The sequence below is a fragment of the Centroberyx affinis genome, unplaced genomic scaffold (genome assembly GCF_046629955.1).
Source record: "Centroberyx affinis isolate AG114_WGS23_722 - 3 ecotype Tasmania unplaced genomic scaffold, CSIRO-AGI_Caff_v1 ptg001041l_1, whole genome shotgun sequence".
NCBI lineage: Eukaryota > Metazoa > Chordata > Actinopteri > Beryciformes > Berycidae > Centroberyx > Centroberyx affinis.
Window position 1 is genome coordinate 94492 of NW_027279597.1, and position 24675 is coordinate 119166.

General features: G+C 42.6%; 1 protein-coding gene across 1 annotated transcript; it reads left to right on the forward strand.

Annotated features, from left to right (window-relative positions):
- Positions 1–1298: 1298 nt before the first annotated feature.
- ip6k1 (inositol hexakisphosphate kinase 1) lies at positions 1299–19378 on the forward strand. The gene is made up of 7 exons (XM_071522887.1): positions 1299–1415; positions 2446–2572; positions 7364–7604; positions 8504–8685; positions 11313–11488; positions 12711–12944; positions 13952–19378. Exons 1-7 carry the CDS (start codon positions 1299–1301, stop codon positions 14552–14554), a joined length of 1680 nt encoding a protein of 559 aa, XP_071378988.1. The 3' UTR covers positions 14555–19378.
- The last annotated feature ends 5297 nt before the right edge of the window (positions 19379–24675 follow it).

Sequence of the window (24675 nt, forward strand, 5' to 3'; positions counted from 1 at the left end):
TAGTAAAATCCTTGAAAGTTTTGGAAATTTGTTGTGTGTAATGAAATTAATTGTTACAGCAATCTTCCGTGGATAACCTTCCACTTAATGTAACGTAACGGCCAATTTATTTTCTGTAGCTGTTGACGTAACGTAGCTCTAATATGTGACGATGCATCATGACAACGTTTTGTTTACTATCTCATACGTGTCTTCACCTCATGTTCACGCGGCGCGGCGTTACCAGCCGTCTGTTAGTGTTAAGTTGGATGTTGGACAGACATTCACTCCGGACGGCGGCGTCTTCTGACTCAGGTTCACACAGCAGGAGGTCAGCTCACCTCCCAGAACCTCACGCTTCACCTCTGGAGGCTGACTTAGGGACCATCAATAAATTACTGTTTAATTGACACAAAAACAATCGTTATAAACAATCATTCAATACCTGCTGACTTGTAAATATTAGTGAAAATTATGATTAAAAAATTATACTAAATTGATGTAGCACACGTATTTTGATTGCTAATGTGTAATTAATTTATTTTACATAAATATTTTAATAAAAAATAATAGCATTTTTTTCAATAGCTTCCATGTAATGTGACCCAGTGACTCCAAATCAGTACCAGAAATTATTACTATACAGGCCACATCGGACACACTTCTTCATATTGGATTTTAGTGCTTTTTCTATTTTTTATAAATATTTTTATGGAAAATTCATGTTTTTTTTTTTCAGTAGCTTCCATGTAATGTGATGCAGTGACTCCAAAGCACTAAAATCCAATATAAAGAGGTGTGTCCTATTTGTCCAGTGTAGTAATAATTTCTGGTATTGATTCAGAGTCACCGCCTCACATTACATGGAAATTTTATTATGGATCCTTGAAAAGTCATGGAAAAGTTTTGAAATTTTATCCATGAAAATGTGTGGGAACCCTGTAAAATGATAGATATGATGCAGTTGCATTACATATTAATTGTGGAATTCATCAGTTGATCAAACCAAATGCCTATGAAACAGCATTTAGGCAGTTATGGGACACTAAATCTCATTGAAACCTAGGATAATACTAATACCAATACAATTATAACAACTACTACTAATAAAATATCTCAACAACACATTTATGTCAGGTTTTCTGCTGACAGGGACATTATGTTTGGGTATTTTGCGGTGTAAACGGTGTAAATAAAATGCATGACTATACAGTATGTCCTCATTGGGCTTCCGTACTGAAGCACTGTATAAATAAAGTTTGGCATTGCTACATCTCCTCTCCTCACCAGGAGGAGGTGCAGTGCGTCCGCCAGGAGCCATGTGCCTCCCTCACACCAACAACATGGAGAGCAAGCTACAGGGGGCGGGGCAAGGGGGCGGGGCTTCGCTGGGACCACGAGGAGGAGGCGTTCCTCTGGAGCCCTTCGTACACCAGGTAGGGGTGTGTGTGTGTGTGTGTGTGTGTTTGTGTGTGTGTGTGTGTGTGTGTGTGTATGTAAGCATGCTTGAATGAAGGTGGAGCTGCTTGTGTAGGATATGAAACTTTTTATCTATGTCCCAGAATTCACCAGCCACTTCCCTGTTTTAGCAGCCAACTAGATGTTTAGAATAGGACTCCAAATGATGGTTGGTCACCTGGAGAGTAGACTAACACAGACACAGACACAGACACAGACACAGACACAGACACAGACACAGACACAGACACAGACACAGACACAGACGAAACATTTACCAGTAAGTCTGTTTGTGTGTTTACAAGCATTACATACATGTTAAAGGTCCTGTATTGTTTAAGTTTTCATTATTTAGTTTTCAAATCTCCTCTGTCTCAGGATCAGAATAAGGTTCTTCATGATGTTCTGCAGATAAATGTAGTTTACTTCAAAGTTGAATTGAATGAGTTAAACTGAATGAATGTGAAGACTTAAGTCATCGCGATACTGGCTCCTGATTGGCCGACAGCAGCGGCTCCTCTAATTCAAATGAGGTAAACCTGCTGAGTGGACGCTTTCCAAATGCTTCCAAACTGGACCCTGATTGGACGGATTTCAGTCGTTCTTTAGGAAGGGAGCCAATCAGGACCGAGTCCAGCTGTGATGCGTTTCCTGGAGTTAGACTGAAACAGACTGGAGAAAAGGATGGAGTTTTGAAAATGCAATAATTTTAATTTGAACACTAAAACAAAATCACATTTTAACAATGTCTTCAGTACACGTCAGAGAATGTATATATATATAAATGAATAAATAAATTCAGAGCCCCTTTAAATTTGTCATATTTTTATAGATATATACTGTATTCTATTATTTAGGCATGTGACTGTATTGGCAAATGGATGTTTATGTTTCGTGCCAGTTGTGGAAATTAACTGATGTAATTTTGGATCTGCACATGTAGTTTTCATTGATGTCATTCCTAAGCCTATTTCCTGTGTGTGTGTGTGTGTGTGTGTGTGTGTGTAGGTGGGGGGTCACACCAGTATGATGCGTTATGACGACCATACAGTGTGTAAGCCTCTGATCAGCAGAGAGCAGCGCTTCTACGAGTCTCTGCCTCCAGAGATGAAGGAGTTCACACCGGAGTATAAAGGTCAGTCACAACTCACTGCTGTTCACTGACAGCACAGCCAATCACAGCCAATCACAGCCAATCACAGAACACAACTTCAAATGGAATATTAAGAGTGAACAAAGAATAACAGCAAGAGCAATCAGTCCAAATCTAAATCTGTCAAATCGCCATGTACCGAGTATCCGCAGGTCCTTCAAGTCTGAAAAGGTCTCAGACTGAATTATCCAATCGTTATTACACAGCTTTGTTGAGTACTCTGTTCTGATTGGCTGCTGAACGCTTTTCTGAGGTCTGTCAGACAGATGTTTCCATTACATTGTAGCCACGGATGCTCGCTACAGATGTTTCTATGGTTACAGTTGCACTCCACTGCTACTTCTATTTCTTTTCATTGTTCCTTGCTCTTGTTGGAGGTCCAAGCACATAGTGCTGGAACCCTGTTGTTTTTGCTGGAATTCTTTTTCTTTCTTTCTGACTGAAAATTTGTGCGTCCATAGATTCTTTGGAAGGTGCCGAGTCCAACCCATATATCACTTTCAATGTCCACCATATTGTATTGTCCGCCAATTTGAATTATTTAAAGGTGTAATATGTAACATTTCCGCATTAAAATATCTAAAAACGACTAGACCTATGTTATATATTTTTTTGAGCTGTGTACTTACATTATCTGAAATGTTTCCAACAATGTTCAAACCCAGAGAAATCCGTAATTTTATTCAAGGTAACGGTGCGTTTCATTTGGTCGCCCGTCAGTGGCGTCATATCCCCTTTACCCCCTAACTTCCTGTCACGGCGTCATATCCCCTTTACCCCCTAACTTCTGGGGAAATTCGGGAAACACCAGATGATACGTCAGAGAGTGAGGAAGGAAGTCGGCCAACTAGCTAGCTAGCCGCTCTAGCCGCGCTGTTGTTTTTTTCATTCTATCTATTCATTTTTCCTTTTTATTGCTCACTTGTGGCAGATCACGATTATTAATTCCCGTTTGCTGCGCGCTCTGTTGCCGAATCTGTCCCCGTAAAGCGCAAACGTACGGGTGAACCAAACGACCCAAGAAGATTATGGGACAAAAAGAGAGCTAAAACGAGGGTGAATATTGGTGTGGCAACTTATCGTTACGTTAGCTAACATTACTTGCGGCTGTTTCATTAGAATGAAATGACATAACGTGAATAAACGTGACTAAACGTAACGTGAATAAAACTTTAATACATTACCTCATCCGTGAACATGATTTCTGCCTGAGTCACGTCAGATAGATTTTCACTGGCAATGGTGGTGAAGACAACAACTCCCATGATCCCACGCTACTTCACAACGTCAACAAACTACATCTTTTGTTATTGTTTTCATTGAGAGACCCCTAGTGGCAGAAATTACATACTGTGCGTTTAAGAAATACGTTTTTTTCGCAACTCCTCCTTGGCCGTTCATCTAATTCACACGAAACTTGGTGTGGAGAATCTTGGGATCGTCCTCTTTCAAAGTTACATAAAGGTTATTGGTAGGTCAAATGGTTTGGTCCGATTAGCAACTTGAGACGTGAGAGTCGAACGTTTCTCCACACAAAACACAAACATCGATACTTTTTGTAGGTGTTTGAGGTCCGGACGACATTCCGGCTAATCCCTATAAACAGATATCTGCATATGAGACGTCGTCTCTCAACTCCAACTCCATTCTCGTGTCTCAAGTTGCTAATCGGACTGTAAACAATGACCGGCGTACGGAAGAGGAAGTCTTGGCCCGGATGTCCGCTGGCTACACCGGAAACCCCGAAATATTGGCCGTCGCCCCCAGAGTCTAATCGTCGTCAGACCGATAGACGATGGGCTCCGAGGATTTTTCCCAGGAAAGAGCGACCAGACTCCGGCTGTTTAGGAAAGACAGTGGAAAAACTTTCATGAACTCAACATAGGCTCAAACACTGTTGTGGTGTTTAGTGAAACAGATTATTACTTTAAACCGTATCCCACTGACCTCCCCGGATTCCATTTCCTCAGAATTAGTCGCCATCTGTTCACACTGAGCTAGCTTAAATGAGAAACGGTGAAAAAGTTGAATTTCTCTGGGTGGAATATACCCACTACTTTGATTTTCCAGTAGATGACAAAAACATTTGGTTTCCCGATGGACCCCCCGGTTGTTTTGGGGATCAAACCAGTGACCTGCAGTAACGGGACGGTCTCCCTGTAACCACTTCCCCTTGTTGTTGTGGGTCCTAGTGCCATGACAACAGCAGTCCATAAGGAGTCTATATTTAGCCCTGGCACTCTGCCCACTACCGTTGTCCTGCTGTCTAAATAACAGCAGACAGACAGCTGCTGAGGCGGGGATGAAGGAAGGATTAGATTAAATAAGTAAACTTTGCACGTTGGCGGCCCCAAGTGACAGAAGAAGTCACGTTTGGAGGACTTCATTACCCAGGGCTGTTTGGGAGACACTTTCAAATTCTTCAGTTTGGATCGGTCTCTTCCTATGTGGAGAAGATTTCCCACCAGTGAGCAAACTGACAGCAGAATTAAATTTGGACAGACAGGGTGAATCTACAGTTAGTCTCAGTTATTCGGGATGGGACGCTTTTCCCTGGACTTTCCTGGCTGAACTTTTTAACAAGTACGTAACGCGATGATCTGCGACCAGTTTGATGCTTTCAGAAGGTGTGGCGGTCACGTCACATTTTTATGCCTCTGTACCGGCGACAGCCGAGGCCAGAGGAGTTATGTTTTCGGGTTGTCCATACGTCCGTCCCATTCTCATGAACGCGATATCTCAGGAACGCCCACTTGGACTCAAGGACGAACTGATTACAATTTGGTGTTCAAAGGTCAAGGTCACTGTGACCTCACGAAAGACATTTTTGGCCATAACTCAAGAATTCATACGCTAATTATGACAAAATTTCACACAAATGTCTAATAGTATAAAATGATGAAGTGATGACATTTTATATCCAAAAGTTCAAAGGTCAACTTCACTGTGACATCATAATGTTTTGCTTACCACTGTAGCTGAGAAAACGATCTTGGGTCATTCTACAAAAACAGTGGAAGTGCTGTCACTTACTTTTGCAGACACCAAAATCCTTTAAGTTGACCTAATAATCACATTAATTGTATATGTTCAATGAATAAAGACTGTCCTTGCAATGATAAAACAAAGTTTATTGGCGGAGGCATACAACCGCGAGGCGGTTATTTCTAGTTTTAGTTTCAGTCTGCACCCTCAATCAGGAAACTGAACTCCTGACACAATAAAAAAGTTACTTCATTTATAGACACAGAGCTGACAAGACGGATAACAAACTGGGCTACAGAGCAATCTGTAGGCTAAAATACAGCCTAAAAACACAGAGCGAAAAAACACTAATATTCCTAACCTGTTACTAAAGGGACTTGGCGTGTCTCTGGTACTCTGACCTAATATATTGCTTTTCTATGTCTCTCTATTGTGTGTAGAAACACCCACAAGTCAAAGTAGTGAATTTCCACACTTTAGCTCCGGCAAAAATGTACAAGAAATACCGGACAGCAACACCGAGAGCGTGGCTGCCTGTTGCCCGACACACGCCGACACATGATGAAACATAATGCAACTGACACTTACCACACCAGAAGATTAAAAGCAGAAATATATGAATAAAAAGTATGAAATTATACGAACTACGGCATGCTACAGTGCTACAGTATGTAGGATAGGCAAATATACTGAGATAAAGAATAAATGAATGAAATACTGTATGATATGAAAATCTGAATAAAAAAATAAATATACCCCCTGCAACCCTGAAAAGGATTAAGCGGGTCGAACAAGTGTATTAGGTACACCTCCCCATTTACACAAGCCGCTCGCTGCTGCAGACAGTGAGTCGCAGGGAAAAAGCACCAAAATATCCTGCTCAAGTAGAAGCTTTGTTACTTAAGTTTTGCTTAACTAGAGTTAAAATTACTGGTGTAAAAATCTACTTACTGTAAGTAAAAGTAGCTCAGACAGGATTGTGAAGTTCAGTTACTGTTTGACTAAACTTTAGAATAAGCAAAGGTGTGGCTTAAGCGATTTGGAACAGAATATGGATTATGTCAAAATGTTTTTTTAATTAAAATTGTTAATAGATATGGATTATATTTACCTCCCCCATCGGAGTTTGATGGCAGTTTCGTTTTCAACCCATTCTGTCTGTCTTTCTCAAAAGGTTATGAATGGATTTGCACAAAACTTTGTGGAAAGATTGGTCGTGGGGCGAGGAAGAACTGAGTAACTTTTCACACTGATTGGCCAAAGGGGGGCGTGGCTCCTCACTAAAAGACACATAACTTTCGAACAGATTCACATAACACCGAAGAAGAAGAGGCAAACCCTCCATTATTGGTCCAATCAAACAACATGGAGGCACCGGAGAGATCATTTCCTGTTTAGACAGAACCGACCTGCTGATTTCTCCAAACCTTGGTCCAGTGGTAGAACAGCAGCACTGATGGAAACTGAACAGAGGGAGAGCTGATTGGTCATGGTGGCGTTGAGATCATCAGATTAAATTATTCAAAGTGTGCAGAATGTGAACAGGCAGATCTCATGTCCCATTCAGGTCCAGTCAGGAAAATGGGAAAAAAGTTGGTGATGTGGCGTGGAAGAAATGATTAACTTTTGGTGAAAATCCAACCTATCTTGACAGTTGCATATTGTTGGCGGAGGTTTACGCTCCTCTGAGTGCCGTCTAGTTCTACATGTTCCTGTCTTGGTATTTTTAATAGACTTGGATAATATTTCTAAAGGCCCTGGCTGTGTGTTTCGCCTGCGTCCCGCCAGGTGTGGTGCTGGTGTGTTTCGAAGGCGACTCCGACGGCTACATCAACCTGGTGGCCTACCCCTACGTAGAGAGCAGCCTGGAGGGGGGGGGCGGGGAGCACGAGGAGCGCGACGCCCCCGAGAGAGAGCAGCCGAGGAGGAAACACTCCCGCCGCAGCCTCCACCGCTCCTCCTCCTCCTCCGAGCACAAGGAGGAGCGGCCGGACAGGAGGGAGGCGCATGACGCAGACGCCGGCGACAAGTAAGTCGGCCTCAGAGTTGTTTTTTGTTTTGTTATTATTTATATATCGCATATGTCACGATTGCATATATCCTTATGTTTTTATGTTTATTTTCATACCGCATATATTTTTTTGTTTTTTCATATTGTCAGGTCAGGAATATTATGGAAAAATTATGGAATTTGAAAATTTGTTTTCCAGGACTGTACATTTTTTGGAATTAAACCTTTGTAAAAGTCGTGAAATCTATCAGTTTATCATTTTTGTAAACTGTAAAAAGTAAAATTTACATTAATTTAAAGTAATTTGGAAAAATGCATCAAAAATTAGTAGGCTAACATGCAATTGGTGTGCAAAGCGGTGAGTCTTAAACAGAAAAATGTTCAGTGTCACTGCATTTGTAAGAGCCGCCTTGCATTACACCGCAGTCGTACGGTCATGAACATCGGGTATCAAGTTATGGAAAAGTTTGGAATTTAATTGTAAAATACAGTAAGTGTTCCTGTATCATACACATTTCTTTGTCTCAGTATGTTCTAATGTGACATTAATGTGACAATGTGACACTGGCATTTCCTGCATACTCTCCTCTCCTCTCTTCCTCTCCTCCCCTCCCCTCTCCTCCCCTCTCCTCTCCTCTCCTCTTCTCTCCTCTCTTCCTCTCCTCTCCTCTCCTCTCCTCTCCTCTCTTCTCTTCCTCTCCTCCCTCTCCTCCTCTCCTCCTCTCTTCTTCTCCTCCCCTCTCCTCTCCTCTCCTCTCCTCTCCTCTCCTCTCCTCTCCTCTCTTCTCCTCTTCTCTTCTCTTCTCTTCTCCTCTCCTCTCCTTTCCTCTCTCTTCTCCTCTCCTCTGCTCTCTTCCTCTCCTCCCCTCTCCTCCTCTCTTCTCTCCTCCTCTCTCCTCCTCTCCTCCTCTCTCCAGCCTGGTGGAGCTGAAGAGTCCCAGGCTGGACCTCCAGATCCATTCAGACGTTCCCTTCCAGATGTTGGACTGGAACAGCGGTTTGAGTTCAGAGAAGATCAGCTACAACCCCTGGAGTCTCCGCTGCCACAAGCAGCAGCTCAGCCGCATGCGGTCTGAATCCAAGGACCGCAAGCTCTTCAGTATCCTCCCTCAGCCAATCACATTCGCCGATACTCGGCAGCCACCCTTATGATAAAAATGCGAACTATTCGGTATTTCACAAGTCTCACGACCCCCCACAATTATTTTGCGACCCTCTTGGGGGTCCCGACCCCCAGGCTGTGAACCGCCGCCCTAGAGGATGTTGTTTATTAGTGATACTATGGTGAAGAGTCGAGGTACGAGGTTCAGCAGAGTACCATCAGCAGCACTGAACTCTCTATAATCTCAGTAGACAACATCCTCTAGAACAGTGATTCTCAACCTCTCTCTCTCAACTTTTTCATATCAAGGACCCCTAATTTAGTCCACATTAGGGCCACGGACCCCCATTTGATGAGATTTTTTCTCTCGGACCCAAATCTGAGAATAATTTTATTGTCAGATATGATTTTGTCCAGAACTCCATGACTATCTGTATTGTAGGTAGAGAGATAACAGAGAAACTATGATCAAAACAGTCATTCTCCTACATTCTCTAATTGTGTTAACTTCTTGTAAATTAAATCATGGTGAAGTTTAACATTCAATTTGCTGGGGACCCCCTGGAACCCCCTCAAGGACCCCTGGTGGTCCCCGGACCCCACGTTGAGAACCACTGTGCTCTAGGGAAATATGGCTTTCGCACAACGGTCGCCAACATGCGTGCTGTCCAAGACGTTCTCACCAAAGCAGTGAATATACGTAAGCAGGGTCTGAAGTTACCGTCCGCCAAACGCCAAATAGAATAAAGAATTAAATCTGTAAGGGTTACCGTAGGGGTGGGTGATGCGTGCTGAGATTCATATCACTATATACTGTCACATTTACCTCGATAACGATAAATTAAATGATCATTTTGTTTATTTTTCTAACCCCCAGTGCAGAAATATTACATTCACCATTAGCGTCATAGATATTAAAAAGTATGCTTTTATTTTGAAGGTAAACCCACCTTACTTCTTGTCTTATTCTGTCTTTCTCTGTCTGGCTTGACGCAGCTGATTCTCCACTCGCTCTGCTGCTTTGAAGCTCGACTCTCAACACAAAGCAACACAAATGAAACCGTTTACGCGAAGTCGGCTACTTGACAAATGGATTTACCGAACAAACCGACATGTGGGACGTTTGGTCGGTGAGAGAGCCGGTGTCGGTCTTGGTACATTTCGGTATATCGCCTAAATTCTTGAGATGATAACATTGAATGCCTCGGTTATGTTCGGTCTTTGGTCTTCATCTGTTCTCAGACTTTGTCCCCACTGTCCACCGCACGCGCTTTGTGACCGTGAGCTAATCAAATCAGAGCTAAACTAGTTAATTAAAGATTAGCTCTGTATCAAACAGGCTCCTGATTGGCTGCCTGTTGCACTGCACCGCTACAGAAAGCAGTAGCATTCTCAATATTCTTGGCAGGTTATTTTTTTTTTAGTTTGCCAGGCCTTGGCAGGTTAGTCAAAAGTTAATTTTGGACGCTGTACATAATTATTATTATTATTATGGGAATTATCAGCATGGTTGGGTCGGATCTCTAAAAAAATCTGGTTGGGAATACCTGTTGTTTAGTGATTATCAGGGGTATTGATTATAATAGATGTTCTCATTATTGATTGTTATTCTGTAGCGATGCTGGTAATGAACTGACTTCAACATTATTGATCAGTAGAAGCAGTAATATTGGCCTGATGTCACCCTTATTAATGGGGAGGGTGGGAGGTCTTTATTGATTGGTTGAGACAAACTATCCTGGTCTGCATAATATGGACCGGCCATACAGACACAGATAGAGCTGTGTGTTCTCACATTCAGCCCCCATGGTGTGTGTGTGTGTGTGTGTGCGTGTGTTTGTGTTTGTGTGTGTGTGTGTGTGTGTGTGTGTGTGTATGTGTGTGTGTGCTCACGTTGAGCCCACATTATAAGTGAAAACATTTTTTTTTTTTTATCCCTCCCAGAATCAGAGATCACAGCAGAGTCATGTTTCTGCTGCTCTCAGCTCTCTTCTATGAAGGAAAATCTGACTCCAGACATCTGAGAACACGTGAAATACTGTATATGTGAACTTGTTTTGGATTTGTAGTCTCAGCAGCTGCCTTAGAGACCGTCTCGTAACTGGAAGGTCACAGCATTGATTCCTGCAAAAGCCGCTCTGTCGTTGAGCAAAGCACTGAACCCCAGCCTGCTCACTCTAATTAATTTGTTCTGGGTAAGAGCATCAGGTGCCTAAAATCAAAATGTGCTCACTAAGGCACATACCACCTGTGTGAGTGTAACTGTGTGTGTGTGTGTGTGTGTGTGTGTGTCTGTGTGTGTGTGTCAGTCTTTCTCCATAGAGGTTATAGCAGATTAAAGCTAAGGTGTTCTCCTGCAGCTTCAGAGAGACCAGACTGCAGCTGTCTTAGAAAATGTGGATGGGGAAGTGATTGCGTAACACTCTCCCCTCCCTCAATAACTACCGTTGGAGTGCCTTTGAGCAAGGCACTGAACCCCCAGCTGCTCAGTAGACTGGTTATAGTGGGGAGCTGTATAACTGTGAAGCAGGATGGTGTCTGGATAGATAGATAAAGGTTTTAGAGACAGGCGGTTCTCCAGCAGTCCAGAGCGGTGTTCCTCCTTAGCTGCTGTTTTTTCCCAGAGTTCCTGTTGCTGGAGAACGTGGTTCACCACTTCTCCTACCCCTGCATCCTGGACCTGAAGATGGGCACCAGGCAGCATGGAGACGACGCCTCCGAGGAGAAGGCCGCCAGGCAGATGAAGAAATGTGAACAGAGCACTTCAGCCACGCTGGGAGTCAGAGTCTGTGGCATGCAGGTACTACTACTACTACTAGTACTACTACTACTGGTACTACTGCTACTACTAGTACTACTAGTACTACTAGTACTGCTGCTACTACTGCTGTTACTACTGCTACTACTACTGGTACTACTATTACTGCTTCTACTACCACTACTACTACTAGTACTACTACTACTACTACTCCTGCTACTACTGCTGGTACTAGTACTGGTACTAGTACTGGTACTACTACTGCTACTACTACTACTACTATTACTGGTACTACTATTACTGCTACTACTACCACTACTACTACTAGTACTACTACTACTCCTGCTACTACTGCTGGTACTAGTACCGGTACTACTACTGCTACTACTACCACTACTACTACTACTACTAGTACTACTGTTACTACTGCTACTACTACTAGTACTACTACTACTGGTGCTACTACTGCTGGTACTACTACTACTGCTACTACTACCACTACCACTACTACTACTAGTACTACTATTACTACTGCTACTACTACTGGTACTACTATTACTGCTACTACTACCACTACTACTACTAGTACTACGACTACTGCTGCTACTACTGCTGGTACTAGTACTGGTACTACTACTACTATTACCACTACTACTACTTATAATATTAATAATAATAATAATAATAAAATGTGTGTACGGGCAGAGGGAGTCGCTCCCTTCCCCCAATCTCACACTGGCATCTGTAACCATAGTAACGTTAATGCTTCAAACCAATATGGCTGCTGCCACTGCTGGTTTAGACAGTTTTTTCAAATCACTTGGCAACACCACTAACGGGAGGCTTTGATTTATTCGTCAAGTTTTGATAAACCGTCACCGACAGCGAATAGATGTCCTCCTCTGCCCAAATACCGATCTATCATTTTCTTTAAAAAAAAATGTATTTAACCAGGAAGTCCCATACATGGCTCAAAAAAAATTTCATTTGTTGGATTCTTGACATGGCAACCCATTTTTCTCCTAGTTTACTGGCATTTTTATTGAGTAAGTCAACTGAGTGTGGTCCGATTCTGTTCAGAAACTGGGGACCGCATGTACAAACGCAACACTGTATAATTTACTCTATTACATAATGAAATGGGCTTTCATTCAACAAAGGAAGGTATTAAAACAACTCTTGTTTTAGAGCCGGTATTGAATTCGAAGCATCAGACTGGTGCTGCGATTGAAAAGTTTCAGCCCATGGCCTCCTGTCTCTGTAGGTGTACCAGATGAACACCGGCCACTACCTCTGCAGGAACAAGTACTACGGCCGCGGCCTGTCAAACGAAGGCTTCCGCCAGGCCCTCTACCAATACATGCACAACGGCCAGGGTCTGAGGCGGGACCTCTTTGAGCCGATCCTGAGCAAGCTTCGCAGCCTGACGGCGGTGCTGGAGAGACAGGCGTCCTACCGCTTCTACTCCTCTTCGCTGCTCATCATCTATGAGGGAAAGGTGAGCCAGGGTTGAAGGTTCTATTCCCTGTGGAGCTCAATGTGTAGAGCAAGACACTAAGGTTGTGATCACATCTACAGTAGGTTTTCTTTGGTCCGAACCACAGTGGAAAGGTTCAGTGTTGAATTTATGTGTTTGATTTGTCTTCTGGGGTCAAAACAAATCAGATTCCAGTCCCTGTAACTTCAGCTAAGTATCATGGAAGTATCATTCTCTGGTGTTCATACCAGTTAAGAACACATGAAGAAATAGCAGAATATGAACATCAGTCCAGCATGAGGCATGAGGAACTGCTGGCTGTCAGATGTCAACATCAGATGTCTCATCTCTTTCTACCCATGAACTCTTGTATTTTGGGGTTGTTTCCTGTAGTTGGTTGGATTACATTCTCACTCTTAACGAACCATACCGCAGTTCTCTTGCTAGAGAGAACCGAGACTTGCATTTATTAGCAGTTATTTGGTGCCATTTGAACCCTGATGGCACCAAATAACTGCTCCTGAAAATGTGAGTCTCGGTTCTCTCTAACTACAGAACTGCGGTGCGGTTCGTTAAGAGTGAGAATGAACCGAACTAAAGGAAGAAACTGCAGTGTGAATGCAGCCTAGCACTGCTAGGGTTAGGGGTACAGGCAGGATTGACTTTTCAACCTGCTTCACATTCATACTGGGAGCTGCCCAGTACAAACAATGTCTGCTACTGTTGGCCACTGAGCAGCTTGAGCCTCGCTCAAAGACGACTCATCAGTAGTCGCTGAGAGACTATCGTGTTAATTGTTCAGTTTCCCCACCCAGATTATCTCAGATAATCTAGGGATTTGAGTCAGTGACTTTCTTGTCACACCCACCTTTCACTAACCTTTAGGCTAGCGCTTCCACTTTTCAACATATCAAAAACACAAATCATAAGTAACCAAATATGAAATGATTTGACTAAAGCCTACTTTAACTAATTTCATATAACCGGATAACACCCTGGTTAATATCTTATTTGATCTTGGTTTTTAGGAACCTGATGGCCCAGCAGTCCCCAACACTGAGCAGCATGCAGCCTGGCAGAAGACTCCCCCGGCCCCTGCAGAGCCTCACAGCGGCCCCCGGCCCAACGCGCCGCAGGCTCCTGAGGGCCAGCAACAGCTAGCTCCCTGCGGAAAGGACATGGTCAAGAACCTAGAGCCTGGGACTGGCCTAGGGTCGGGGGCGGGGTCAGGGGCGGGGTCAGGTACGGGGGCGTTTCCCTCACAGGGACCTGGACTGATCACTGAGCCCTCCCCTCCCCCTCCTCCCCAGGCTCCGCCCATCGTGACAGACTGCACCCCCCAACCCCAACCCCCGCCGCCTCACCCCCACCCAGAACCCCAGCATCCTCCCCTTTCTCCCCCCGCAACCAATTTCATCTCCCCCCTCCCCCAGACCAATCCCCAGCCTCCCGCCCCCCCGCCCCAGCAGCCCCCCCTGGTGGACGTTCGTATGATCGACTTCGCCCACTCCACCTTCAAGGGTTTTCGCGGCGATACGGCGGTGCACGACGGGCCGGACCGGGGTTACGTGTTCGGACTGGAGAGCCTGGTCCGCATCCTGGAGGGCCTGCGGGACGACAACATACTGTAGCTCCCAGCACACACACACACACACACACACACACACACACACACTCACAGTGGTAAAACGGCATGACAGATTGTGGAGAGTTAGTCCAGGTCGTACTAGAGCCATACACAGACAGAGTTAGTCCAGGTTGTGCTATGGTCTTCTCTAGAACTAAGCAGTGTTGGCTGTAAATATGGAACAATGTCCTCTGTAACATCACCATGGCAGCATGGGCACTCTAAAGTCCAGCTGGTTACTATGGCAACAGCCATCAAGCAGGACTGTACGGTCCAAAATGGCTGCTGCTGCAACCTGCTATGGAGAAACTCTGTCTATCTAGGGCTCTGCACAATACACACGCACACACACACGCACACACACCCTGGGAAGACCATTTGGCTGTGGAGCTGTTTTAGAGGACAGTAGGACAGAATGGATCGGGCTTCTTTTCTGACAGGCTGATTGGCTTCATCCCAGGGACTGCCCACAGAAGTTGGCAACACTCACATTACCCCTCCACCCCCACCCCACCCCACCCACCCCCACCTCTCCTCCTCCTCCTCTTCCTCCCACCGATCCGTTCGGACGCGGCAGAACCGAACCAGACCGCACAGAGAGACAGGAGAGCACTTGGACAGAAAGATGGACAGTCTTTCTCAGCGTTACAGTGGAAACGCACTTGGTAACACGTCCAAACATATATTAAGGCAATGAAACATGGCAACTTTTTTTAGGCAATGTGGACAGGCAACGTTGCCCACAGCGAGAATTGGCAGAAGATACGTACAGTACAGATACAACAGAAATGTGGATCATAGAAGTAAAGAAGTAAGGAACAAACAGAGTTCATTTCCACAACTTTATATATCCATTTTGGGGGGAAATAATTCCATAAAGTTCATTGTTCGGTAAAATCTAGAGGATCCAGTTTGTAAAACTGTCTCGTTTAGTCAACCAAGGACTTCAGTTCCCCACCATCTTTTTAAAAAGTAACATAATTTGGTTAAATGCTGTTTGTGTAGGTGTCACTTTTCCAAGTGGTGTCTAATCTCATTTTGGAACTCCTCAGATGTGTCATGAAAAAAATACCACTAGTCAAGTGTCCACAATGTATTGCCTTAAGATGTTACCGTGCATCTCAGCCTTGAAAGTGCTGATTGGTCGCGTCTGGCTTAAAATTTTGCTCCTCGGAGGTTGTCCATTTACGCCTCCAGAAGGTTTCAGAAGGCAGCGATGACACAGTGCCGCCCCCTAGTGGGCAGAAACAGGACTCCAACCCCTGAGTCGGAATGAGATGGTCTGCTCTTTTTTCCCCCCATTGGCTTCCAAGAGAGCAAAGATTAATATTTTATTTTATTTTATCAAGGTAATAATTTATTTTTTTATTGTACCTTTATCCATACGGGGGGAATCACAGGAAACATTTTGTCTTTTACATGCCTCCCACATGTACAAAATGTAAACAAATTAGAAAAGAGCTGAACTTCATTAGAGAGACAGAGTGTTTGAAAAGTCAGGAGCATAACCAGTGTTATGTGAGCTAACATTTGTCTTTTTCATTTGCTGTTGACTCGCCTCCAGTCTAATATGGATTCAATATAAACAGACAAAACAACTGACTGTCAGTCATGTAGAGACGATGACAACAACAAAACATTGACTTAAGTTAGCTCACCGATCCCTACACTGCTGACTGTAGTGGAGATGTAGCTGTAGTGGGAAGCTTTTTGAAAATGAGTGACAGAAGAGGTGTTAGTCAGATGTAGAAACCATAGTGTGTCATGTCAACCATAGATGTTGTTTCACTTCAACATCGGGGGGTTGGTAGGGAGGTAAAGAGTTGTTCTCACATGAATTTTCTCCTAAACCAGTGTTAAAAATGCTGTCATCTCTGTCAGTTTGTCCAGTTTGAACTGGGGATGGACTGCAGATGCCCTGTGGCTGCACTGCCACCATGTGGCTCGGTACAGTATTGCAAGGAGATAATCTCCAATATTTGGGTCAGAGGAAAGGTTTCCACAACAGGGCCAAACTGGGCTAGTCTGGTTTCCAGCACAGTGTTAGTACTCTTGTCACCAGGCCAGTGACTCATTTTAAAGCCTACACCAGAGTCTGAAGGGACAGTTGAGGTTTTTCAGAAGCCTGTCTGAGTTTTCATCAACTGTCAGTCCTATCAGATCCCGATCATTAATCAGGACCATTACTCTCGAAGATTGAACAAAATTGTTTTGTAGCACTTGTATCACCATCCTGACTATTTCCAGCTACAGTGAAATGAAATGTTTCAGTACTGCTACTGTTCCACGACCATCCAGAGGCTCTTGGGTCAGTGTGATGGTTACTGATTCATTAGGAGCGCTGATGAACTAATGACCAATAAAGTAGTTGTGCTTTTTTGTCCTGAGTTATAAGCAGGCAGAGTGGGCCCCGCCCTGGTTATCCCCGCATGGCCCTGCAGTGAAAACACAGCTGACTGGTCAAACTTCCCAGAGCAGAAGCCATTGATTTAGAGTCGGCGCCGTTCTCAGACTGTTTGGACACAACGCTGCCAGTGCTGTTGAGTCACTTTAAGCCCCAAGTACAGAAAAACAACAGCAGTTTGTTTGGTGCAGAGATGTACTGACAACTTTCTCAGTTCATACATAGAGTACATGCTGACACACATGGTTCAGGGACCTCACATGCAGTGCAAAGAGGCAATCGGTATGATCCTGTATTGATCCCTGTTGGAAAACTCAATCAACCCAGTCTCAGTGTCCGGTCTCACGGCCTCACAGACTTTGATGCGCGCTCCTGCTGAGTCCTTAGGGCTCTCTTGATGCAAAATCAGGAAGTGCTTAAGGGCTCTGATGTGAACTTCTGGAGCCGCAAGTCTACTCAGCTGCAGACTTCAAAGCTACTCGCCCATAATTCATAGCGTCAGTGATGTCAATAAATGAGGACACTGGGGATGTGTCCAAAAAATAAAAACCAAGCATAACAGGTGTTAGCAAGAAAAAGTTGACCTGTAAATGTAAAAGTCTCTCTTGCTAGTGTAGGTTTGTGTGTACAGTTTGTATTTTCAGACAAATGTCTTTTGCATACAATTTCCATATCTAATCTGGGCTTTCCACATGAGACAGTTGTGTCGCTGTATCCCAGGCAGCGTGTGATGTCACCAAACCTGCTTGTTTCTCCTTTTAATATTATTCCATGCCCTCACGCCGTCTCGTATTCGCAAAGTCTGTGAGGCCTCAGTCTTCAGGCCGGACATCAAGATTCCACCGGTGTCTTTTCTCTTCTGAAGCTTATTTTTCTCAAAACAGGCATTAATAGAATTTGCCAGCAGGGTCAAATAATTCCCCCAGACTTCAGTGCAACTCAGTTTGTTTCAAGAATTTTCCTGAATCAAGTTATTTTATCTGGAAATGGGTGGAGTTGTTTGATTCAAGAAAACTCTTTAAGTAACCAGACCGTGTTCGTTTGAAACGCAGGAAATGATCACAGCCCAATGGTCAGCCGTTATTTTTTTCTTGTTTTGAAAAAAACCCCCAAAAACTGCTCATTTCTAACCCTCTTAAGGAAGGATCTGCCAGGTCACTGTAGTCCGGCATCAGTCTATTCTAGGATAGAGAAAATAGCTGCAGAATGTCCACATGTAAATGGAAACACTTTCACTTTCACGTTTTGTATTTAGTCTTAAAATCTTTTTGATAACAGTGGGACAAAATTACCACTGAGTCTGACTTGTTTCCAATACAGTTCCACTGTAGAATTGCGAAAAAGCGACTTAAGCAGTATGTTCACTTAACTGTTTAAAGATAATTGGAAACAGGTAGAACGACCTCACCCTGATTATTTTTCCACCTGTCTCAGGTGTCTGTCAAGATTTTAAGACTGAATGTAAAAGCAAAAGTTGTTAAATTCGAATAATTTTTATAGTGAAGGATGTGTTGATAGTGGCACGGACACACACACACACACACACATACATACATACATACAGAACATACACACTTCCCTCTCCAACTGAGTCATAAGCAGGTTCACAAAGAATGGGAAAACGTTTAAGTTTTCGTTGTACTTTTTAAAGCGGTGTTTAGTCCTAGGTGATATTAGCTAGGAGCGCAGGCTGTAGGCACACTGTAAAAAATACAATGTGCTTACCAAGCAGTTTTATCGTGGGTTCAGTTTTAACAAGCTAATTTTGAGATATTTTTTTACGTCAGGTCGTCCTGCCGAGCTGGCGGGTCATTTTGCTGGTTTCAGTTTGACGATAACGTGATTTAAAGCCGCCGTACGCAGGTTTTATTAGTTGACGGCAAAAGTAATCCCCACATTGGGCGAATGAGGGGGAGAGGCGGGATCAGTGCGTTTGTCTTCCTGGTTTTCTTCAAACGGACCTACCACGGCTTTAAAGAAATAATCTGTAAACAAGAAAAAAAAATGCTGAAACAAGAAACTCACATTGAGATAATTGTTTATAAAAAACAAATATCTGTCGCACTATGATAACTTTAGACATCTTGAATTGAGCTTGACCTGTCTGACTACGCTATAGAAAATCACACTGTAAAATATCCATTGAAACAAGTCAATTAATCTTGCGTTGAGCTATTCTTATTTGCATAAAATAATTGAAAATATCTCAAAGAAGTGAGATGATTACATTTGTTTAAAATAGTTTCACCAGTTTGCAGAAATTTCTAGTGACAATATCCTGAAAAAATCATTTTGCTCGGTTCAAGATGCCATGTCAGCATTAGCAAATCCCAGTGTCCGATTTTTTTACTTGTTTTTGTCACGCTTCAATACGAGATTAAATTACTCGTTCAGATGGAGAATTTTTGCAGTGCTATAGTTGAACTTGTCCCCAGGGCTAACCCGACCCAGGAACAAAATATCAGGTTCAAGGATCTCTGATACTGAACTGTCTGTGGTCCACATCTGATCTCCTGTCTCCTGCCTGTAAACCAGATTCACTGTGGTTTGTCCCTGTGTAGACGGCCAGGAGGAGACCAAATCGAAAGCTCAAAGAGTTTAACATCAGCTTGTTTTGTTTCTGTGGAAATCCAGCCTTCATGGTCCAGTTCTGGTCTGGTTCTCCTGGCTTTCTACACAGGGACAAACCACATTGAAGCTGGTTTCTCTTGGACTTGGGCTGTAGAGGAGAGATTTCCACAGAGATAAAAAAAAAACAAAAAAAAACAGCAAATTTTCTATCCCCATGTGAGACAGAACTGCTGATCTGATCATTCCTGACCAAGCCATCGACCACAGAAGGTTAAGTGGCTTTGTAGGTGGAAGATTTGAACCATAATGAGTTAAACTTCAGATCGTTTTGTTTCTGTGGAAATCCAGCCTTCATGGTCCAGGTCTTCTCCCGGCTGTCTACACAGAGAAAACCACACTGAATCTGGTTTCTCCATGTTTTCATAGCCAAGAGGAGGATGGATCTGGACCATAAAGGATCTCATCTTTCAAGATCTATTTTTTTTTGTGATGATCTTCAATATCTTAAAATTTGACAGTTTCCTTCCCACATAAATCCCCCACAAATTCCAAGTATTCAGTGTTTTTCCCCAGAATTTATTCTTGTGATGGCAGAAAAACCTCTGAAATATTCAGACTATCATAGGACACTAAAACTCTCCACTGAAACCCAGGATGATGATAAGAAGAAAACATAATCATGCACACATGGAATCTGACCAAAATGACTCATTAGATTCAGTTCAGGATAAGGGCTTCCCATAGGTGACCAGTGAAGTTTTGATCAATTCTATAATAGATGTGTAATCAATAAAACTGCATCATATCCATATCCACTGGCTGATTTTTAATACAATGCCAATATACATCAGTCTAACATCATTTAATTACAATATTTCACTCCACAAGACAATGTCAGTTGATTCCAGTAAATTTCTTAAACAGGGTGAGTTGCATTGGAAACAAGTGGAATTAGCCCGGCAAGCTTTTTCACTTATCTGAGACTGAATATAAGATTAAATTCAATTGTTTTACAGTGTACTGGTTCTCTGTTTGCGATGGTTGGTTTGTTGGAGTGTAACTGAACCCAGCAGTGTGACCAGGTGACGGACAGCAGGTAGAGGCAGGAATGACGGAGCTGGAGTCGGTCGCTATCAGAAGGGAAATCCGCGCTGTAGAAAGTGACGAGCTTTCCACGTCGGTTTATCTCGTCTTCACACATCAGACGTCATGTTAGGTGTTTTGAGTCATTCAACTGCACTGGCAGCTCATTTTGCTGGTGAAAAAAAAAAAGACTTGTCTTTACGTATTCCGGTTATGTTTATTCAAAACAGTAACTTCACCTTATTCCCACATTTCCCTTACAAATTTATGTTGCACTCTGGGTGGAAAACGACCTGGAAGATTGGCATATAATATAAAGCTAGCATTACGTCAACACGTGAGGACTTCAGATAAACAAATAAGGATAGGACTTCAGATAAACACTTTTAGGCAGCAATGACTGTGTTAATTTAGCAGGGAAGTTAGCTAGCTGACTAGCTAATTAGCTATTATAGCTACCTTGACTAGATTCTGGTTGCTAGCTATGGGAAGGGATAGTGTCAACCGATGCCATCTGCTGACTGCGTAAAAAAAAAAAAATCACCATTCATTTTCCCATAGGGGGATTTTTAATAATTGATTAGTAACAGCTTGAACTGTCTTGAACATATATCAGACATTTTGCAACACATCAGCTGTGAATGAGATGAAACAATATTACAAAAACTATAAAGAATAAGAAATTTTTGCGAAGCCATAACAGAGTACAGATACTTGTACAGAAGAACTACGGCCACAGCCTTGCTGCTGCGCTGTGACTGGACTGTGGCAGTGATGTCATCAGGAGTGGACTGTGGCAGTGTAGTCTGTTTTGGAAAAATTGCAATGAAAACTACAGCATTGCAATTTAATACCGCCAGATCATTTGAAACACAGAGATAACGAACAGTTTCCCAGGAAACATGAAACAAACTGTCTGAATTCATATTGACGGGCAGTTCTGAGCACAACCAGCAGGGGGCAACATGGCGGCTTTCCCTCCCATAGTGGGCCAAATGTTTTACCTTAAAATGTGAATTTATATCCCTCCAAATTCTTCAGATCCATTCGTGTATAAAACATTTTTCAGTGGGGAATCTGTAAAATGGTAAATGTTTGTCTGAAATCTTGGCTCACAGCTGGGCCGTAGTTTCCCACCCTGAGTGTGTAAGTTCAAACAAGATTTTTTTTTCCTCATCAGTGGAATTATCATGAAATTTCAAAATGATCTGCAAGCGCATTAAGACGACTGGACCTAGAATATTGAGAAATAAGCTCGGATCAGCCTCAGTGGGTTAAAACAGTTGCTGAGCTTGTCATTTTTTGCAGTGAAAATGCACGTCAATCAAAAGGGACGAGGTGTGATTGGTCTCCTCTGTGGTGATGTCATCTGGCTCTCCATAGATGTGAGTTTCTCTTGTAGAAAAAAGATATATTATAGAAATATAAATATTACCACCCCTAAAGTATCTTTTTTTGTTGTTTTCCTTTATTGTTGTTGCATGGATGGATATTTTTTTAAGAATTATAATATGACATCTTTATGACAACTTTGAATGTGAGCTATAAAACATTTATTTAAGAAAAAAACATTTGTGTTTGTGTTGTTTATGTCGGGTTTTCTGAGTTTTTATCTATTCTGAAGGAAACAAAGTGTTGAGGAACCAACGTTGAGAACTTGTGTGTGTGTGTGTGTGTGTGTGTGTGTGTGTGTGTGTGGCTCTTAGTGGAGCTAGCATGGCTGCTACCTATACAGCTGCCAGAGGTTGGCGTATGACTCACACAAATATAGCATCTCTTCTGCTGTAACTGCCATGTTAATGACAATGACGTTGTTCCTCAAGTCATTGGGAAATTAATTTGATACCAAAATGTGAAATTAAAGTCAGGAAGTGGCCGAAAGGTTCAAGAAAAAAATAAAGAATCAAATAAATGACCCAAAACTCATGTTTGCTTGTTCCCACTTTCCTGTTTTTTATTGATAACATAAAGATACAGCACAACAGCATAAGACCAGAGTTTAGGCTCCATTACATTTCAGCTGAAGTCACAATCTGCATTTAACTGGAATCAACTCAGGCACATGTTGATACAGCGTTCAAACTGACCGGTTTCCCATAGACTGGATATCTATACCTGGAGCTCACTTTCTCTTCATGTCATTAATTCCTGGAGTTTTACTTTCTTCATTCAGTAGCCTACTAAGGTAGTTATAGTCTGCATAGCTGTACAGTAGACAGTTAAATATGAAACCCACAGCACCAAGTTAGAGAATAAAACCCTCATCACATGTTAGTCCCTGCCAGGAAAATCCAGTTATTTGGTCATGTTACAGTGAAGGATATCTTCCTAATCAAAATCTCTATTACCTTGTATGTATGATTCTTCATATATATATATATATATATATATGTATGTATAAATTCATGGTTTGTTGCTTGTTATATAGCCTAAAGGTCAACAAGTTCATCTGCAGTGTGTTAATGTATGTTTAAAGACCCCCAAGCAAGCAAAAATTAGCAATTAGCAAAAATTGACAAAAAAAAAAGTGAAATTTACCCACAAAATAGCCCAAAATAATTTGTGTCCACTCACAGAGGTTTTGCAGTTTCATCATCAACGTGCTTCCAGCCAGCTGTGTCTCCATCATGGAGGAACATTGGAGAATTGGCTGCTAGTTGATAAGAATCTAAATCTAAAAACAGAGTCAGGTGAAGTTACTCCTGACTCACTTTTTTCTCAATTGGAAACTCTCACTCTGCACTCTCACTCTCTTGGCGTTTCTATCACCATCGCTTAAGGCTGCACAGACTTTGACTGTCTCAGTTTCTGGAAAAAAAAAAGATGTTTTTATAAAGTCTATCAGCAACACAACATATCATGAACGGAGCAGAGGTTCTGCTTCATGGAGTCTTTAACACTTCCACTGCCAAACTGCTCATTTCAGTTTTCCAGGGACCAAATTATCCTCTTGGTGACTCTAATATGAACTCAGTAGTGTTTTTTTTTGTGTTTTTTTTTAAGCTGTAGATATATAATAGTTATAGCTTCCCCCACACTCTTCCCTTCACCATAGATTAGAATAGTGTTAGTATAAATTCTATAAAGGTGGTGCAGTGTCGCCCTTCCCCAGTCTGGAGAATCCTCACATGATATGATATGATAAAATATGATATCTGTCTCCACAGGACTGTATTAAGATCCATCAAACTTTTTTCTCTTTGTCGTGTCTGTTTTGACTGAATTACTGAGGAAGGCCCACCCACACATTCTGCTTAAAGTTATCCCATGAAAGATTTTCTCAAACATGTCACTGCAAAACTGTACATGCTAACGTGCCTTGTCCGATGTTTACATTTACTCTCACTGGGCCAATGTGACAGCTACATTATTTTGCCTGTGTGAGCTGCTTCAAATCAGACGATGTCCCCAGTGGATCTAATGAGTACTTCACCAGTCCAGTAGAAATCATTTCTACCATCCCAACCCCAGAAACTCCAGAGTGGACCAATTTAAAGATAGGAGAAGATCAGTAGGGGTGTCCGATTATTACAATTTTGTTTGCTAGCATGTGTTCACAGCAACATAACTGAGCAAATCCCACAGGAAACCGTTTAGTTCTCTCGGTCAGGGGTCGGTCCGGGTCTAGAGCCTGTAGGTCAGTCCGAGTCGCCATGGAAACAACCTGAGGAGAAAACCAGAGCAAACAATGATTAGACGGGACCCCCGTACTGTACCACGCAGGTGTCTGTTCCCCAAAACTGGAATTGAAAGGAAGGACATTCTCATTAAAATATTAAATATTAAACATTAAATTTATTGAATAGTCATTTTTCTAACTCGGCCTTTGCATGGTTTCCAACAGAAGTGAATGGGAGATGAATCAAGTTTTAATGTTTCAAGTTTTAGTGTCAAAACGTCTTAACTGGTCACTAGAGCTGGGCGATATATTGATATGATATCAATATCGTGATATCAGACTAGAGATCCTCTGGGATTTTGGTTATTGCATTGCATTATCCATCATATCCACATCAGCCTGCTAATGCTTGTTTATCGTAATTTTCTCATGTGTAAATATCTTCTGA

Coding starts and splice junctions, on each gene's coding strand:
- ip6k1 (XM_071522887.1), top strand. CDS start 1,299: ATGTGCCTCCCTCACACCAACAACATGGAGAGCAAGCTACAGGGGGCG. Junction 1,416..2,445: donor TGGAGCCCTTCGTACACCAG/GTAGGGGTGTGT, acceptor GTGTGTGTGTAG/GTGGGGGGTCACACCAGTAT. Junction 11,489..12,710: donor TCAGAGTCTGTGGCATGCAG/GTACTACTACTA, acceptor CTGTCTCTGTAG/GTGTACCAGATGAACACCGG.